A 20,388-nucleotide genomic window follows, 5' to 3' on the forward strand; every position below is an offset into this window, starting at 1 on the left:
ACATATTTCTGCTGCACTCCCATGAGGAATCTTTGGCCAGGTTAAGCCCCCACTTTGTGTTCCAGTAATGGGGATAAATGTGTGCTGGGGATGGAATCTCAGTAACAAATCACAGGCTGATTTTTGCATCAGTTAATTAGTGGGCAGTGAATTTTGAATTTCTCCCTTGCACAACCATTGCCAGAGGTGATACTCTGTTAACTCTGGCTAGAAGAATGTAGCTTGAAAAGATCCCCATGGATCTTTTCGGTTGAATCTATGGGTCTGTGGAAAAGAACCCTGTGAATCCTTGTGAAAGACTCTCAAGTACTTTTCCCTGAAATCAGCAGGTTTTCTGGTGATGAAGAGTACATTTAGTCTTTTCTTTTGCATATTAAATGACATATAGAAATCAGACTTGTGTTTTAAATTTCTTTTATGAGATTAAGACCTGACAACCATGAAGATGTGTGTCCTTTCTGTTTGTTGGAGGCTCAGGAGATGTGCAGGGCACTGTCTTAGCTTAGTAGGCATTGCTTGCAGGAGAGAGGTGTTTAGTATTAGATCTCAGAGTGTTCAGGTCTTACCTGCTTAAAACTGCTTCCCTGCTTCTTGCAGATGTGCATGGATTCTGAAAAACACATGATCTACACCTTTGGAGGCCGAATCCTGACCTGCAATGGCAGTGTGGACGACAGCAGAGCCAGTGAGCCCCAGTTCAGTGGCTTGTTTGCTTTTGACTGCCAGTGCCAGACGTGGAAACTTCTGAGGGAGGATTCCTGCAACGCCGGACCCGAGGATATCCAGTCCCGGATAGGACACTGCATGTTGTTCCATTCTGTGAGTATCCACACCCTACTTTGATTTATGATGTCTGACTTTAAGGAGAACATCTGGTTTTGGTTTTTCTTGCAAATTTTGAGCTCCTTAATCTCCTGAGTGATGTGTTGTCTCAGTTAATTCAATGTTTGCTGACATTCTGATGCTGCTTTGGTAAGTGCAGGAGGTGCTAATTCAAGTTTCAGAGCTTTCATGACTCCCATCTGAATAAAATTTCATGTAAAAATCAAGGAGAATTTAAAAGAGTTAATTTTAAATAATAATAGTAAATAGAAACAAAGCCTGTGGTTCATTTTGACCTAAAAATGTATTCCTTTTAAGACAGAAGTGCAATTTAGAAGCTTCTGGTCTGGTAGGTACTCTGTGTTGTTACTGGAGTGGGACTAAATGGGTGTGCATTGAGTTGCACAGGCCTCAGAGTCTTTGGTGCTGGAGCATCCAGCTGCTCTTTGTTGTCCTGAGCAACTGCAAACAGCTGGGATTATGAACATTTCATCCAGAGCCTCATGGAGAAGCAGAAGGGTGGGGGAGAGGTGTATATAGCATTTTACTCTATGTTGGGTGTTAAAAACCACCTTCCATTGCCTTTCCAGATGTGTTCATCAACCACATGTCTATTTAAGAGAACTAACAAGAATTAAAATTAATGCTGTGACATTTAAATATTTACTGATACCATAAACTCAACCCACCAATTTGAAGAAATTACTGATTTTATTTCTCTTGCCCTTTCAAGTGAAAGGTCAGAATTTTTACAGTGAATACTGGGCTTTCTGAGCTTTCCATTTTATTTTTGTTCTGAATGGTTCTTTAAAATCTGGTGGAAAAACATATTGCCCCACAAAATTCTGTACAAGGACTTGAGGATCTTTCAAATAGGTGTCCATGGTAAATGTAAGAGTACTGGTTTCTGTAAGCACAGGTCATGGAAGTTGAAGTCCTTTTCTGTTTTCTCAACCATTTGAAAGAAAAATAATCTGCCACTTACGGACTTTCCACTTGGCAGACTTGAAAGAAGCAATAAACCTGTTATTCTTGGCTTGCTCCTTGCCATTTGCCTGTACTGAATTTAGTAATGTGCTGGTACTAGGATGGTTTCTCCTACAGTCTGTCTTTTGTTCCTGTTGTGTTTTTAACAATGATTTTATGACGGACTTTAGAAATGGGGCCTGTTAATTCTTTAATAATAAACTTGAAAGATGAGCTGCTGCTTTAATGTTCCGAAGTCAAAGCTGGATGAGGCAGGGCTGCATCAGTTACCTGAGCACAATGATGTTAAACTTAGAAGAGACATCTCTGTTCCTCTTTGATTCATTAATGGCTGCCCCTGGATCCCTGGAAGTGTTCCAGGCCAGGCTGGATGGGACTCGGAACAACCTGGGATAGTGGAAGGGGATTGGAACTGGATGGGCTTTAATGTCCCTTCCAACCCAAACCATTTGTGATTTTATGATAAATATTGCTGTTAATGAGCACAGTTGACCAGCATGCTGTCTTGAACTCATAAAGATTCCCCCCCCCCCACCATTTTCCAGAAAAATCGCTGCTTATATGTATTTGGTGGCCAGAGATCAAAGACTTACTTGAATGACTTCTTCAGTTACGATGTGGACAGCGACCACGTGGACATTATCTCAGATGGCACGAAGAAAGATTCAGGGATGGGTAAGAGAATAACTGCATAATCCTTTCATTCCCTTGGTACAAATGAGAAATATACTATGAAAGATGAAATATTATAGAAGGAGAAATATGGAGGTGAAAAGCCAGGTTCAGCCCGTGGGATTGGGTTGGCATTCTTAACTAACCCTCCATACCCAGGTAAATTCCACTCTATGCAGGTTAAACTTATGCCATTTGTTCTGTTCTTTCTGTCATTTGACACTCTCCATCTTGAGCACAATACAAGTAATTGATGCATGAAACCACATAGCACCTCAAAAGAAAAAAAAAAAAAACAAAACAGCAAAATAAGAACAAAGAGTACCTCTTCCGGAAACTCTAACAAAGACTAAAAAACAAAGCTGAAAAAAAAGTCTTTAAGCCTTGAAAGGAGAAAGTAAATGCTTATCTTTCTAGTTTTCACTAAGTGCAAATTGCCATAAGATAAAGATAATCTGCAGAAAGGCAGGTAGGGTGCTCAGAGGCAGAGAATTGGAGTAGAGGGACAGAAGTTATTTTCACCAGAAAGATGAGACCAAGCTGTTGTCCTGTTATATTTGTAATAAATATCAGAAAAAGGTGAAAAAAAGGGAGAGGAGGGGGCAGGGCTTCAGTTCTGTGTGATTCATAGCACTGGAGCTGCATAGCCTGTGTGTAGTTCTGTATGACAGAAGTGTTTAAAAACACCCAGAAGGCCTGTAACATAACCATGAAGAACTGATTTCATGCCTTTTCTCCTCAAATGACAGAGGAAAATGTTCCTTTCTTCCCAAAAAGCCTTTCTGCATGTATAAGCACATCATTTTCCTGTTACAAATACCCTGATCTTCATTCTGCCAGTCAGAATTTGTAATTTGAGTTGCACTGTGTACCACTATGGGACAGAAGTTATGAGTGTTTCTCATGTTTTGTATATTCAGTCCCAGTCTTTTCTTCCAGTTACTAAAAACTCCAGGAAGGTAATTAATTTTCAATTTAGGCTGCCCTCCTCCTTTTGATCAGGCTTAACTTTTAGCAAGTAATTTTGCTGAAATTTTGAAGTCAATTATTGGTGGTGACGAGTTATTGTTTGCTCATTAATTTAGTTATGCCAATTAGGGAGAAAAGTACCCAAGCTCTAATTCTCTGGAGTTATTTATTTACTCAAGTGCTTCCAAGAAAGAAGCAGCTCATATTGTTGACAGTCTCCTTTATTCAGGTGCACATTGCCTGATGCTGCTCTGTACACACCCACGCTCCCTTTGTTGTCCTTAGAGCTTTTAAAGAATACATTTTTTTTTCTCCAGGAAATTAGTAACATTCTGCCATTTTGATCTTTTCAAGCTACATTTCTTCATAGCCAGCAGCTTGAAAATATGTGGCTTTAAGCTGACACCTTTGTCTGCTTCAGATTTAAAGATACTGAGTTTGTCAGGACACTGAGCTCTGCTTTTCATACATGAACTTCAACGTTCAGTAAAGTAAATGAGAAATGAAGTAAAGTTTTAGCCCTTCTCCCCATTCCCACAGGCCCTGAAGTGATGAATAGAAGATTTTGTATTTTTTTAATAAGAAAATGACTCACTGGAAATAATTCACAAGTAGATTTTTTTGGTTTACTGTTCTCCTGTGTGTGGAAAGTAAACAAAGAGATTTGAACGTTTCCATTGCTTTTGAAAGAAAACGCTGGGATGATTTGCATTTTAACAGGAAGAGAACAAAATGCTTATTACATTCAGACAGCAAATGTTGACAGCACTATTTTCACCCCAAAAAAGCAAGTCTTTATTGTGCTCTTGTTAGGTAGTGATACACCATTTTGATCTGTCTGAACAAAGTGATTGCCTGCCTGGTTGCTGTGAAGTTTTAAGCTGCTCAGTGTGATGAGTCAAGTTGAGGATGCCTGACCTAGATGTTCCTATAAAGTCCCATGATTACATTTTGTTCCTGGCTCGCATGTGGCATTCAGTTCTATTCTTAGTTGAGCTATTTTGATTTTTACCCTTTCTAAAAGAACTTAATTGTGCATTTGTTTCAATATCTCGTGGAGTAGGGAATTTTTTAAAAAGTAGTGAAATGTATAATAAGGATTATCAGTAACGCAGAGTTGTTGCAATGCTATAAAACCATGGTAATGATATGTTGGTTTTGCTGCTTTCATCTTCTGAGATATTTGTGCTGTTCAGCGTTTTTTGCTTTTGTTTGTGCATCTGATGTTGATCCTTTGACCAGCTCCTTGGATGGCTGATGTGTTTGGGAATGATGGGTGATAAGTAACACTTAAATTTTCTTAATTTGAAGTAAAATACATAATTCTAACAAATTTAGACATGCAGCTGTGGTGATGTGTTGGATGTGAAGGAAGACAACAGAGGTGCAAATTAGAGGTGTTTTAGTACGGCTGAATAGAGTTTGCATTTGGAGGAGAGACAGAAATGTTTATGTTGATGGACACACTTTTAGAGCAGTTTTATATTTTAATTGCTTTAAAAAGCACATAAACAACACTCAAGCAACAAAAAGCCCCCCTCAACAAACAAAAATGGTGTATACTGAAGCGTGCAAGTGGTCTGGAGATGCCACCAGTCCTGCATGTCCCTAAGGACTGGGAGCTTTCCCGGGTCCCTTAGTCCCATGGCTAATTGTGGGCAGTCATTTCAGCTCTGAGGGAGCTCGTGGCAGCACTTGTGGTCGAGGTTGCTGTGATAATCCCCTCTGGCCCTGACTCAGGTGGTGTGTCAGAGCTCCTGCTCAGAGGGAGAATTCCTTCTGCAAGAGGATGTGCAGAGCATCTTACGTCCCTTGGCATCAAGTAACTTGCAAAGTCAGATGTGAGCAAGCTTTAAAAGTTCTTGTGGCTCATTGTGGTGGTGAAGTGGTTCTTAAGGGCAGCCTACAGATTTTAAAGCTAAGCCTTGTTTTTAAGCTACCAGGGAAGCTCCCAGGGCTCTTGTTGGGCAGGTGCTCATTTCACAAACACAGCTGTGCACCTGATGGATGGGGGATTTCATGGTTAAGTACCACGGACAGAGGCGACACAGCCCAGCCCGGGACACAAAGCAAAGTCTGAAAAACATGAATCAAAATAGATAATACAGCTGCCTCAGCATGGCTGGGATCCAACTCAGACAGGCAGCCTCAGTGTGTCATTTTCATCACCTCTTAGTGACACCTGGCATGTTGTGCCTGTGTTCAGGTAAGGTCTTGCCAGTGGCCAGTGCATCCCTTGCCATGGAAACATTTTGTTTTGTGAGGGACTTTATGTGCCTTTCATCTTGTGAGGTGCTTCTCAGAATTAATCCCCAAATCCATTCCTCTACCTGTGAAGGTGAGGAGGGGGACAGGCAGTCACCAGATTGTACAGATGCCTTGCAGAGCTGCCATAGCTCAGAATTCCATTCAGATTTACTGACTGATTGTTTTTTTTCCAAAATCTCAGAGAGACCCAAGCATTGGACGTTGGATTGTTGCTTTGTCAACATGACAACCAAACTGTTCAGATGGTCTCCTTAGCTGCTCCTTGGCAGACTGCCAGATGCAGTCTCATCAGGAAAAATCCAAGAGGATAATCATTATCTTGCTGTGTCAACAGCTGGCCTGGTGCTATCACTCACCACGACTTGCTCCATTAAAGTCTGGGGGAGGTGCTGCTTCTGCTTTATAGGAACTACAAGGAGTGGCTTGGAATAATTTGCACCTACCACTTTTTAAAAATTAACCCGCTGGGAGGTGCCAGGTTCTGGTGAGCAGCAGTATCCATGTGATGAAGTTTTCTCCCAATTTTGTAGTCACGAGGCATCACAAGGAGGGAGGATTCTTGTGAATCGCTTGCAGTGGGACTGGCAGTCACATGTTCTGAGGGTTTCATAACTCAGGTGGCACTAAAACTCTGTCAGTGAACTTCCTTCCCTTTTTTATCCTTCATGAATCCTTCAGGCGTGGTCTGTAGACTATACATTTTTAGAATTGTTTTGCCATTGCTGTGTTTCAAAGTGTGTTGAAAAATTTGCCATAGTATCCCCTCAAATGTAGGACATGAGATTTAATTTCCAAAATGCTTTGCAGTACTATGAGAACCACATCTGTGTAAACATAAACTTGACTTCAGGCTGCCCACAGGGCAGGGGTTACCCCTGGGTCCCTGGAAATGTCCAAGGCCAGGTTGGACAGGTTTTGGAGGAACTTGGGATAGTGGAAGGTGTCCCTGCCTGTGGCAGGGGGTGGCACTGGATGATTTTGAGGTCCCTTCCAACCCAAACCACCCTAGAATTCCATTAATTTAAATTGCCTGCTTTGCAAGCTCTGTCTCTGTGTAAAAGCTTTTTTCTTGCTTCGATACTGGCAGCAGCCAAGGTTGTGCTTGAAACAACTGTAGCTGTTTGCATGCACAAGCCAAAAAATATTCAGCTGGCTGAAATGATCACTGTGATCCCATAAACTCCTGTAAGCAGAGACTGTGGTAGTGGGAATGTGGCTGTTCCATGATTAGATGTCACTTTCAGAGAAAAGCTTTTCCTGTGTGTTGTATTTAAATGGAAATTACACTGCACAGAGCTCCACAGCATCTCCTCGGAGCTTGCTCAGGAGTTATTGCTTGCTTATGGAACTGGCTGCAAACTCCAGGCCTGTGTGGCTGAATGTTGTTTTTAAATATTGTGGCCACAAGCTTTTAATTTTTACTGTGTAAAAATGAATGAAAATACTAAGTTCCTGAGCAAGGATTCAGACCTCTTATTTTCAGGTAGTTACTGCCTTTCACCGTAGGCTGGTTAATGAGATTAAGGGGGAAGAAAACATTCAGTAGCACAGGAAAAGCATTCACCATCTTCAAGACTTTTGAGGATTATGTGGTATTCAGTGATTTCTCTCTACAGCTTTTCCTCTTCAATAAGTGATATATTGTCATAGGAGCCAAGTTAATACTACGTAGCCACAGGCCAGTGTTCAAAACACCCTGGGCTAAGTCCTCAGTCACTGCTTTGTCCTCGGAGCTGGCTGCCTACAGCTGACCCTGAAAGGTGTGGAATTGGTGGGGATATACTCCAAAGCTGATCTTACATCTCTATGAAGAAGCACAAGTGAGGAAACTTGCATGGAACCTTTTTTACCACTTGATTCACCCCTTGGATCTAGTACATTGCAAATAACAGGTCTGGAAGTGCTCTGGTTCTCACCCCTTGTTATTTGACTTTTTTCTCCCAAGTCCTAAGCAATCAATTATTGTCACTGTTATAAACCCATGTTTACAGGTTCAATTTGGTTGCCCATGCACAAATAGATTTTCTTCTCAGTGTACATTTTGCTGCGTAAATGTCACAAGTATTTTTCCGACGTTTCCAGCCCGTGTCCCTCTCTAATACTCCGACCATTCTCGTTTGAATTCTGTCCAACATTTCCTGCCAGTCTGCTGCACTTGCAGATGATGAACCTCTCTTACCCCCTAGTGGAAGTATTTCAGTCCTGAGGTTTTTATGGAGGCCTTTTGCTCTGGCAAGGATCAGACTTCCTTGGAAAACATTTTTTTGACGTTTCTGTTTGGTTTAAAACATCACAGCTTTTCCTGCCCACTGTGTAGTATCTTGTCTTACTGTCTATTTATTTTCAGGGATTTGTTTATCAAATTTGTGTTATGGGCTTTTTTTAATGACACTGCATCCAACTTTCTCATTTTGTCCTCCTCTGCAAAAGACCAGATGTCAACTTTTTCTTGCCTAAGGCACTGTTTAAATACAGTTTCTACCCAGTTGCTTAGATAGGTCACAGAGTTTATGTAAGTTGCTCCTTGTCTCTGGCCCTTAGTAAATGTGGGGATTTATATTTCTGATACTTTACTAGGCATTCTGCATTTCAAACAGTCTCAAGAAGAGACTGATTTACAGCTGAGGGAAGTCTGAAATTACTTGACTTGAATCTTGGTTTGATTGCAGTTGCTGCAGATGAATTCTATTCTTAATATCAAGAGGAAAAAACCACCAGCGCTGAACTTTGGCAGCTTTTCCCTCCTTCATTATTTAAATAATAATTTCAGCTTCGGGAAATCGAGCATAAACGAGATACAAAATTAATTTATTTAACAACATTTCAGGAGGAGGGATGGGACTTCCATAGACAAGTTTCAGATGCTTTGAGTATCAATGGTAAGAGAGCAGCTATGTTCCTCATGATTATAATAATTTTCATTTCAATGAGGTATTAGTGCTCTGAAGATTTGCACAGGGTTTTTTGGTTTTTTTTTTTTTGTAATATTCCCGGCTTGGTCTCAAATGTTCAAAGCAGCAGATAGGGTTGCAAAGACATTTTCCATGTGCATTAGCATTGCTGATCAAATTTAGATGGCTCTCCTGCCAGAAATGTCTCAAACAGACCTTGAATTTAATCCATGTGGGTCAGCAACTTAGTCCCTGACTATGCAAGCAAACATATTGCACGATACTTTTCAAAAATTAGCAATTTTTAGTCTATAGTCATATTTCTGTTCTCAATTTCCTTATGGAATGACTTTCACAGTCCTCATTTGCCTTATTTAAAAACTAAGTTCTTTGTGGTTTGCAGATAAAACAAGTGTAGTCATTGTTGTGTCAGTGTTATTCCCTTATTTTTTAATCTTTCCTATCACCCATTTGCTTATAAACTGGATTCCTTTTCCTTTAAAACTTTGTGGCAAAATTGGAGCAAACTAGACAGGTTTATGCTAATGAGGGATCCAAAGCCTCCTGCTCCTGTAAAATCATAAGGAAGGATTTTGTCAAAGGGAGTCTCAGAATGAGTTATCCAAATATATTTGAGTTTATATTTAAATTTACATGAGAATTAAGCATTTAATTTTTTTTTCTTTAAGAAATGTTTAGGTTTTGTGGTGGTGTTAAATTCTTCAGTAGGGGCTAAAATTGTAGAGAACCAAATTCTACTCAGAATTTTTTAATTCCTTTATTGCTTTCCTGTCCTAACAAATGAAAAGAGTGAAGCATGAGAATGAAACCAGTTACAGAATGGGTTTCAAAAATACCATTTTGTGTATTCCCCAACGGCAATATTAAATATTTTATTAACATAGGGCTCGTTTTCTAGGCCGTGGGGGCAGTTCAGTTAACTGCAAGGAAGAATTTGCAAAATACAAGAGTTCTGAGAATTTTTCATGCCAAAATCTTGACCGAAGGCCAGGAACCTTTACCAGCCTTTGTAAACTGACCCAGAAAGAGAAAGGAGACAAACAGGATCTGTAAACAAAGATCACGTGCCCTTCACAAATACATTTTGGAAGGATGGTTGCCTAGGGAAACAGGAAACGGGGAATTACACAACAAACAAAAAGGACTGCCAAACAAATTTGCTGACCTTTTATTCGGGGAATTATGGTGAAAACCTTCGGAATCCGCAGGATTTCACCATATTTCTAAATCTGAAGGTGGGACAGAAGAATAGTTTGGTAATTACGCCATGACTATTCAGAAAATACAAAAAGCTTCTTTGATATCTTTGTCTTGCAGGGTTGTGAGCTATAGAATTGAGAGGTCATCTTGAATTTTTTGGAGTTTCCCAGCTTTTGCAATTAAGCTTTCTGGAATCAATGCTTCCTTTTACAGATGAGATAATAACAAAATCACTCCATTCATATTTGTAAGGGTCATCTGGTCATTCAGCCCTATATTAGGCAGCTAATCCTCATTTCTGAGCTGGTCATCTCCCAAATGGCTCTGTCCATCTCTTTTCCTAGGAAACAGCAGCTCTCAGAATGGTTTGTTTTTTCTTCCAAGAGTCAGAGATAGGAAGAGAAGAAAAGAATTTTCATTGGACTTGGTTTGAACAGGGAAGAAGTTGGCCTCTGCGTGGTGATCTGCTGAATTTCAGGGGGAAGGAAACTCATTTGCCTGATGTTTGGATCCCTCCTGCATCCTTTGTTATTTCCAACGTGTAATTTTTATTTTCTTTTCTCAGTTCCAATGACAGGTTTCACTCAAAGGGCCACCATTGATCCTGAACTGAATGAAATCCACGTCTTGTCAGGGCTCAGTAAAGACAAGGAGAAGCGGGAAGAGAACGTGAGGAATTCCTTCTGGATTTATGACATTGTGAGGAACAGCTGGTAAGTCCTAAGTTCTGACTTCCACACTGACTTTATTTAGAAAGCAATCCTGTCTCCATTAGGCAACTCTGTAACCTCTATTAACCATGGAATAGTTGAAAGTTGTGAAAGACAGCTGAGTTCCCTTTAGACACCTCTTTTCCCATTGTCTTTAGAGGTAATAATGGCAGTGATCCAAATGAGGGAGGGAAATCATGTGAATATCTTTATTGGAGCCAGGTGGAGGGCATGAGGGGAAGTGAGCAGTTAAAAAAAGCTTTTCCTGCAGGAAGGGTTCAAGGCCAGGATTCAGGTCCAGTGCAGCAAATTCAGTCCAGTGTAAGTTGTTAATAGCAGTGTACATGGCTCTAGTTCTTAGAAACTGAGGAAACTGGTGCAAGTGAATGTTTATGGAGAAGTCTCCGTGCCAGATGGGATATTCTGAGAAAATATCTCCTGGTTTTGTACTTAGTTGCTCTTTGCCACTGTTCCTTTCCAGAGCTGGCAGAGATTTTGCGTTCAAGGCCTCTTCTAAAGTGGGGTCAATCACTTCAAAAGGTGTGAGTGTTGTTTTTTAAAAGTGATTCTCAGTTATAATTTAAGTCTGCTTGGAAATCACTGACTGAAATACCACCTCTGCTGTAATATGTGTTCTAAAGCTCAACTGGGTCCAAGATGTTATTTTCCATAATAAAAAAATACTTTATGCTGACAGTTCTGTAGGCAAATAATGTAACATCTGAAGAGATCCCCAAAGCTCATGACAAATAATTTTCTAGAATTTTTTCCTGTTTGGCTTGTGCTTGAGGGCTGTTTTCAGCCAACATGACCTCTGATTGCTGGCTGGGTTCTTTGTAGAGCAAAGAATGGGATGGGATGGGATAATAGAGGACAACATAGAATGAGAAAATCTTTGGTGTTTTACATCATTTGTACCTTCCAGCCTTTCCAACTTTTCATGCTTCCTATAGGTACAACTCATAATTCTTTACTGCCTTGAATTTCAGGTCTTGTGTCTATAAGAATGACCAAGCAGCAAAAGAGAATCCAGGTAAAAGCCTTCAGGAAGAGGAACCTTGCCCAAGGTTTGCCCATCAGCTGGTGTACGATGAGTTGCACAAGGTAAAAAGTGATTTTTATTTTTTTATTTTTTTTTAGTCTTTTTTCTCTGAGTATGTAGCTGTTTCCTTAAAGATGGTACAATAAATATACTTCTTGAATGTTTGTTTTAATATGGTGAATAACTCTCACTTCCTGTATTTTGAAATAAGGTGCTAAACTACTTTTAATGTCAATATGAAGTAAACATGAGATCTGTTCTCACACTTCAGAGCACACGAAGCTTCATTCATTATCCTCAGGGATTTAGTCTCACCTGTTGGTGAATAAATGAGAACAGACAGTTACCAGAATTTCTAGGAAAAGATGTGTTTGAATGAACTAATCACAGTTAAGAATCCTCTGAGCCAGAGGTGCCTGACTTTGCCCCACATGTCAGAAGCAACTGTCGTTCTTTAGCACTGTCAGCCTCCAATGGGCACATTCATACTTAAATAGACTTAAAATTTGGTTTAGTGTATATGACAGCTCAGTAAACTTACAGCTTTGTACATATTAGCCAGTAAAGCACAAACCCACAGATTAGGTTCATAAACTCATGAATTTAAATTACTATGACATGTTTACCAATCCTTTAATGGATTTTTCTAAAAATTCTCCCTAGTCTGTAAGAAAAAGATTTTTCTTTTGAGTTAAAGAAAAACATATTTTAGTATTGCATTCTGTGGGATGTTAATCAAATTTGGGATACCCAGCTAGCCCAAAACTTGAGGGATTTTAAGGAGGAATGGGTGCAGATTCTGTATGGGGAAATTGAATTGCTTGTTGTCTTCACTGTAATGATACAGTAAATAAGTGAATAGTGTTCTGCTTTTCCTTCTAAGTGTAAGGCACCATGAGAGAGTAGTATTTTCTGAGTTACTCTGAAGGTTGCTAAATAATCACAGTTGCCCAACTTTATCTGAGGAGCTGTTTGATGTGCTTGTTTTGAAGAGTCTTATTTTTAGAAACCTCTGTTCCAATGACCTTTCTAAACTCCTCTGATATAAATAAGGAGAGCCTTCAGCAGTGGGATGCAGAATACATTGTTTGAGTGATTATTTTTAAAGCCATGGGGAAAGGTAGGCTGTTAGACTTGTTAAACTTCAGTATTTGAAGGTCCTTTGTAGCATGTTTAATATCAACAGTTCAGAGTCTGAAATTACCACACGATGGGAAGAAAAATTTAGCAAAGAAATAAACAGTCCTTTTGTGATACTTCCACTCTTCTGGAAATCTGCCTCTCTCTAAGTCTAGATTGTGCTGGACTGGGCTTGCTCTCACTTTACTTTGGACATCTTCAGGACTGCCAACTCACTTTGTTAGTGCTTAAGATTTTATCATTCTCATAGGCTTTTCCTAAAGAAAGAGTTTGCATGAATTTCAGATGTTTATTTATAGATATCTCAGGTATCTGCTAAAGGGATGTTCTAACAGTACAACTCTTTGATTATCTTAAAATGTAAATTGTTTAGAGGAACTTTCTTCATCTCCAATGGGACAAAGTGAGGCTGATAGTAAGATGGAGCAACTTGTCTAAAAGGCAGAGTTTATCCCACCAGAATAAACCTTTGCAAAGCTGCTGACATAGTAAATTGTCTTTGTTCAGTGGATTTACACAAACAATCAATTTTTTGATCTGCCTCTCATTTCCTTAGGTTCATTACTTATTTGGAGGGAATCCTGGTAAATCCTGCTCTCCAAAGATGAGATTAGATGATTTCTGGTCTCTGAAGCTCTGTCGACCTTCAAAGGAATACCTGCTAAGACACTGCAAATACCTCATCAGAAAGCACAGGTATAGAAACAAGGGTGGTTTGCAATTTTCTTTTCCAGGTGTCTTCTTTTTTTCAAGTTGCTAAGACTCAAATCTCTCATAAACCATTTTGTGAAATGTCATTTTGTTGGTTATATGGAACTAGATGATCTTCAAGATCCATTCTAAACCTTCTGCACATTTATTGATTCATTTTTAAAAATTATTTTAATAAAAAGCAGTGGGCCAAGGCTAAACTACAAAATTAACTTGATTCATTTTGCCCATGCTATTCTAAAACTAGAAGAATCTGGTTATTGTGTGGGGAGTCATGGGGAATTTTTAGATTCCCTTTTCACTCTGCTGCTCATCAACATGTGTTTTGGTGCTGTCACCTCCCAAGGAAATGGAGTATGTTTTGGAAACACTGTGCTTGGAGATAGTAACAGCCTGCAAGGATGCTAATGAAGTCTGGGGGCTGGATGCCTTTGCACATCTGAGACTCAGCCGTGGTGAGGTCATCAGAGTTTCTCATTCAGAAACTCCTGAAAGAGCTCACTTAGGCAGAATTCAGCTACACTGCAGTGCTTCTTGCACTCTGGATGCTTCAGAGCTGCCTTATATTTGCTATTAAGGGCAACAGCTTTTCAAAATCAAGCTTATGGTGTTGCCTTAGTCAAGAAATTGCAGCAGTGAGAGAGCCTTTCAGGACCCAGCAAATCATTTGAAAGCAGTAAATAGCCCTCCCTGCATTCTGGGAGAGAATACTTTGTTATCAGGCTCTGCCAAGAGTTAGAAGGTCAGGTTAAAATACCTGATGGTATTTTATTTCTGAGGCAGCCAGCAAATTGCTGTACCCACCTCACAGCCACTGTGGCTGGGTGAGGCACTGAGATTAGCCACACAGTAGATGTGAATACCTACAAGAATGAATAAAGGCCTTGCCCAGTTATCTGGGAGGCTTATTAAACCCAGATGTGATGGTATGGAAATGCAGCTGTGCAGCCTCCAGAGACAGCTCTGAATTATTTGTTTCTACTTGCTTAAATTGCACTTACAGGAAATGTTGATGTGTGTTACCTGGCAGAAGTTTGGGGTTTATGCACCGTGCTCCCATTTTTGGGGTGTGTGTGAGGGAGCCAAACCTGAGCAACCAGGGATGGTGGGATGGGTGCCTGGCTGGAGCTGAATTGCTGTGGAGTCACTGGCTGCCCTTTAGCTGTGCTCCCCCAGACTCTGGGTAACAGAACAGGTACTGGCCTTGCATCCACAGCAAACCCACAGCATCAGCCTGGGTCCTGTTTTCCCTATGAACTTGTTCAGCACCAGTCAGCCAGGATGGGCAGGTGGGAAGGAGCAAGGTGGCAGTGGTTCTACTCATTTAAAGCACTTCAGCTCTCTGGACCATGGTGATGTCATCTGAGAAAATCTATGGCAGTGTTTGAAACCATGTGTAGTGACCAAACTGTCAGATGCATCAGGTGACAGCAAGGTCTTTGTGCTTCCTGTGCTGCTCAATCACTGACGTCTTTAGGCAGTTTCAAAATTCAGGCTACACATGTCCACTGTGGTATAAATAGCCAGGTAGATGACCCAAATAAAAAAATAACAATATGATAAGATGACAAACAGTGTGATGCTGCATTCAGGGGTGGGTGAGAGGAGGAAAAAGATGATTTTAAACCTCATCCTTTCTAGGCTTATGCAACCAGCTCAGTGCTGCAGGGAAGGAGCTCTGCTCACTGAGTATGCTGAGCCCAGAATCATTTCCTGAGGGCTCTGTTCACTTCTTGAGGGAATTCACAGAAGTTGCAGTTCCTGTTCATTAAAAGAAAATGAGGAAATAATGGTTGTGGTGCACAGGATTTTTATGGAGCTGTGCTCTTTCCAAAGGTGAGATGTTAATATCCCAGGGACTGAAGTGCTCAAGGCTTGCCTGTGTCTGCTCTGTGAGATGCTACTCACATCTTACTTCATTTGTGGAAAACAAGCTGTACTCAAGATTTTATATTTATATATTAAGACGTTTCTGTGCATATGCTTTTGAATATTTTTAGTAAGAATGTAATACTTTGCCCTTTTAACTCCTTTACACCCCAAAAAGCCCTCTTCCACGTTTCAGTCTGGCTTAAAATTCCAGCAAACATGAGGCTCAGCTGCCATTAATGTGGTTTTCTTTGGAAATACTGGGTTTGTTAGATGGGTTTTGCTCTCTGTTGAACCAGTAGTACTTAGTCCTGAAGGATATGGCTGTGCTCAAATTTTCTGTCTCTTCTCTGCAGGTTTGAAGAGAAAGCTCAGACTGACCCTCTTAGTGCACTGAAGTACCTGCAGAATGATTTATATGTAACCGTGGATCACTCAGACCCTGAGGAGACAAAGGAGGTGAGGATCAATGAGCCTTGTCCTAAAGAAATTTAGACTGCATTCTCATTTAAACTTTTGGGCCTCTTAAACCTGGGTTTTATTCAGCTTGTAAAAGCTCAGCAGGTGCCAGACACTTTGCTGTATCACGTATTTCTCTGCACTTAAGTCACACTGTTTTGGAAACAGTCATTTAACAACTGCAGGTCCAGATAAAATAGCTTTTGTACTCTTAGGAGTGAAGACTAAGCCTTTGTTTTAATTCCAGTGTGCTGGTGTGTATTTTGGGAGCTTTAATTGAAATGTAAACTCTCTGAAATGTCACCAGTCTGTAGTTGGTTGTGCAGTAGAAGGGAGTAGGAACTTACTCATGCTCAGGCTTCTCAATATTCAGCATCTCTGGGGAAGGAAAGCTTTTCCAAAGATGATCGATATTTCTGGAAGTAATTTATATCTATACACTGCTTCCTACCCTTAAAATCTTATGTCCTTTGCCTTTTGAATATTATCCAATAGGGATGTTCTTTATTTATTCCAGGAATTTGTTCCCATTTCCTGTTTTGATTCCAGTACTGCAGTGCATGTCACTTTACAAAACGGATTAAAGAAATAGTGAGAAGTGTCAGATAAGGTGGTTGATTTGACTCTGGCATTAATTTCCACTTGGAGTTTGGGGCAGCCAGCTGAGATGTGCCAGCATTCAGCTCCTGATGGGTAGATAAGGAAAAGTCGGGTTCTTGCTGTCTTCTTTCCTTAACAACTTGGGAAGGGATTTGACAGCTCCTTTTATAAAATCATGGCAGGAGGAGGAGCAGTTCTATTCCATGCTGAGTCCCTGGATTAAATCTCTTAATCTGGTGGCTTTAACTTGCTACTTTAGTTAAAGAAAAGATTATATAGACACTGAAAGGTCTTGGGGGAGAATATAAGAATATTCTTGCGTGTGCACAGCATGGAATTGTAGGGTTAGAAAGAATTAGGAAAAAAGCTTACTCTTATCAGGATCTTGGAAGCGATCACATTATCGTAAATTCTAATCAGCATTTATAAACATGCGATTCAATAAAATATTTAAGTGCTGTGACTCTCTGTTCTCTGTAAATGGTTTCCTGTTCAAATTGTTCCATATCAAGTAGTTTCACATCCTTTCTAGTAATTTCTAGCAGAGGAAAGACAACAGATGATCCTGCTTTTCTTAAGGTAGGAAAGGAGATTTTTTTTCCCCCCCAGTATGTGCCATCTTCCCAGTGTGGTAACACTGGGAAGAGTCTTCGACGTTGGGAAAGACCTTTAAGGTCGTCAAGTGCAACCATTGCCTCAGCACTGCCAAGGCCACCACTAAGCCATGTCCCCAGGTGCCACATCTATATGGCTTTTAATTACATCCAGGGATGGGGATTATACTTCCCCAGGCAGCCTATGCCAGAGCTGGACCACCCTTCTGGTGAATTTTTTCCTGATACGATTGAGGCGATTTCCTCTTCTCCTGTGTTTTTTTACTTGTGAGTGACTCCCACCCAGCTGTCCCCTCCTGTCAGGTACTTATGCAGAGCCAGAAGGTACCCCCTGAGCCTCCTCTTCTCCAGGCTGAGCCCCTTTCCCAGCTCCCTCAGCCTCTCCTGGTGCCTCGGACCCTTCCCCAGCTCCATTCCCCTCCCTGGACATACTCCATCCCCTCAGTGGCTTTCTTGTTGTGAGGGGCCCAAAACTGAACCCAGAATTCAAGGTTTCTTCTTCATCTTTGAGCCTGTACTAGCCCATACAGTACCAGCCCCCGTCCTGCTGCTCTCTTTTCCCTTCTGCTCTCTCCCACTCCTGTAAGATGTGTCCTGTGTTCTCTGATTCCTTTTTTCTCCATGTCACATCTGTGTGCTGGTAGCCTGTCTCTCCTCAGCCAGTTATTCCTAAGGAGATCTTGCACCTCATGGCTGGCTGGGTCTTCTTATTATTCCCTGAACAGCAAACATTTGTGGTGTGATGAGCAAGCTCCTCTCTTAGCTCCTGCTGCCTCCTGTCGCCCACAGACCAAGCGAGCTGCTGCAGAAGCTGCATGTTGGGCACAGCTGGCACAGAAAACCCTTTAATATCCTCCTTTTCCCAGCTCAGTGTTCAACTTGTCCACCTTGTAGGAATGGAGAATTTACATGCCTGCATGGGCTCCTCTGAGATTTTGGGGGAATGTGGAAGCTGTATCATACCAGTAGAAATAGAATAAAATATTTGAAAAAAAGAATTACCCCTTTTCAGAGAGCACACTGGTGTTCTGAACATTAATGATCCAGCGAATGAGCTTACATAGCTCAGTCCAGCTGAGTGAATATATTGTGGATTCTTTCTCTGCAGGCCTAATGTCTGATCCAAACAAAATCCAATAGCTTCTGTCTGTCGTGCTGGGCTGTCGGATCAGCACACACCATTCAGCAGAATTAAAGCTTCCATCCATTCCAGCCATCTCCAAAAATCATCTAATAATTACTGGGATGCTTTTTTGTTTGGGTTTTGGTTTTTTTTTTTTTTTTTTTTTTGTTGTGTTTTTTTTTTTTTGTTTTTTTTTTTTTTTAATTATTATTCATTGTGCTGGTCATAAAGCTTTAACTTCCAAAGCTTTTTTTACACTGGGACAGATCTGCCAGGGCTGTGGCACAGAGCCAGCTGCTGGGCTGGTACTGACTGGGTGCATTTCCAGTTGACGTCAATTTACCTTCCGGTTATCACATCGAGTTGGCTTTTTGCTCTGGCATTGCATCTTCAAATAGCTCCTGTGCTTTCCAAAGGACTGACGCAGGCATTTTGGATTCCATATCGAATTTCAAGCACCAGTTTGATTGTGTCTCTCAGCCCAGACACCTCCATACCCTGCCTTTATTTGATTTGTATCTCAATTAATAGCAAAGGTGATAGATGTGATTGGCTGCATTGAATGCTGTAAGGCATCTTAGAACTTTAAAGGCATCTATTCCTGTTTTCCCTCTTTCCAGAGCAGCTGTTAAATTTGGGAAGGACCAGGCTGAATAGTTTCATTCCCAACTTCGTGCAGTAATTCTGGAGACTGGCCTGTATGGCTTCATGTTTTATGGATGGAGATCTGGGTGGTGTTCTATACCATTACAAGCAGAATTTCCCCTTGTGGTGAGGCTTGCTTGCTTTGTAATAGAAGTAATTCCTTCTGACTTAGTTAGGCAAGTCTGTTCAGCTGTTTGCAGTTGGATGCCAAGGAAAACAAACAGACTGTTCTTAAAACTTACTTTGGCCTTAGTAACCGATTTTGTTTAAAGTAGCATGAATGATTGATAGTAGGAACATACCCCAAGATTTTCATTCTGTTGCTGTGAATTTTAGGGATGCTATGAGGACTATTGTTTTTTTCCTTTTTTATTACTGTGAAATGAAGTAGATGCCTGCAAGTAACAGGTATTGCATGGGTGCTTGGTTTAGTAGCCACAGGCTGTGTGCCAGCAACTTCTCTGCCCACAAATGCAGATCCAGTCGTTAACTGTGATTCTGCTTGACATCACTTAAACCTCCTCAGTCAGTTCAGTGTTCCCAAATCAGTGGATCTTTTTTGTGGCTGTGGGTTAATAGTCCTGACACTGTAGGAAAAGGAGGGTAAGTTTCTAGAAAATGGGGGATTTTGCCCGTGATTTAACAGATTAAAAACTGTATAAAAGGGTCATTTGCTGGTGTAAAATTTTCTGCTGGCATGGCTGTTCTTCTCTGTCACACACAGATGTGAATTTGGTGGAAGATTACAACAAGCAGGCTTTTAAAGATAAAAGGATGGTCAAATAAATATCGAATTGAATTCCAAATTTTGTAGAGAAAAACAGGTGCTGTTAAATCACAGAAACATCAGTAGTTCATGTATAAAAGCTAAAGGTGCTCCTTGAACACTGCAGTGATCACACCCAGAACTTTGCTGCTGTTAAATGGGCTGCAGTAGAAATCAAGATGACACAAGAAAATGTCCAGTGCTTTCCAAGTATGGGAGAGCAGGATGATTTTATACATGGAGATTTAACAACTGATGAAGCTCAACCCCATGATTGTTGTAAAACAGATACAAAGCACAAGGAAAACTCACAGTATGTTTTTCTTGGAGCATGATAGGAGAAAGAGCAAGGACCTGGAGGCCAGTCTGAGGCCTGACCTGCTTGTAGACTGAGGCTGGAGGCCCCTGTTCAAGGCTGCTTCATACTTTCCATTCTTAAGACCTTGTCTTTAATAAATTTGACAGATAAAGCCATCAGGGCCCAAAAGTATTGTTTGAATCTGCATTAGACTGGTATTTCTGGGAAAATTGAAGCCCAAATGGGAAAAATAGTTCTAGGAAGGAGCTAAGAAAAGCCTGTTTCTCTTCTTTGTGTCCTGCTGTGATTCTTTGTAAAGCCTCAGAGCCTGAGTGCTGCAGGAGCATAGGCTTTGGAGCCAAGGAGCCTTTAAAAAACAGTGTTCGGCCTTCCCAATTTCAGCAGCAGCTCCATCCTCAAAGGGTTTGAGCTTCTCTTTGCCCCTTTGAGCCTGTGCTGGGAGTCACCAGCCCCAGAGAACTGGTCAAAGCTAAGGAACTGGTTTATGGTGTGATCTGAGCACTCACACACAGGCATTACAGAGGAGGAGGAGGAGGAATTGTGTCTGATTCATACAACCA

At 40.9% G+C, this 20,388-nt stretch overlaps 1 protein-coding gene across 3 annotated transcripts in view; it reads left to right on the top strand.

Moving 5' to 3' along the window:
- Positions 1 to 20,388, top strand: part of MKLN1 (muskelin 1) — a 93,388-nt gene that overhangs the window by 67,017 nt on the left and 5,983 nt on the right. For all 3 annotated transcript variants that reach the window (XM_041477521.1, XM_041477536.1, XM_041477528.1), the window contains 6 exons: positions 598 to 819; positions 2,355 to 2,484; positions 10,396 to 10,543; positions 11,530 to 11,644; positions 13,279 to 13,418; positions 15,659 to 15,761. In XM_041477521.1, coding sequence (XP_041333455.1) covers positions 598 to 819; positions 2,355 to 2,484; positions 10,396 to 10,543; positions 11,530 to 11,644; positions 13,279 to 13,418; positions 15,659 to 15,761 — 858 coding nt within the window. The remainder of the gene's footprint in view (positions 1 to 597; positions 820 to 2,354; positions 2,485 to 10,395; positions 10,544 to 11,529; positions 11,645 to 13,278; positions 13,419 to 15,658; positions 15,762 to 20,388) is intronic.

The sequence above is a fragment of the Pyrgilauda ruficollis genome, unplaced genomic scaffold (assembly GCF_017590135.1).
Source record: "Pyrgilauda ruficollis isolate IOZ18807 unplaced genomic scaffold, ASM1759013v1 scaffold111, whole genome shotgun sequence".
In the NCBI taxonomy this organism is placed as follows: Eukaryota; Metazoa; Chordata; class Aves; order Passeriformes; family Passeridae; genus Pyrgilauda; species Pyrgilauda ruficollis.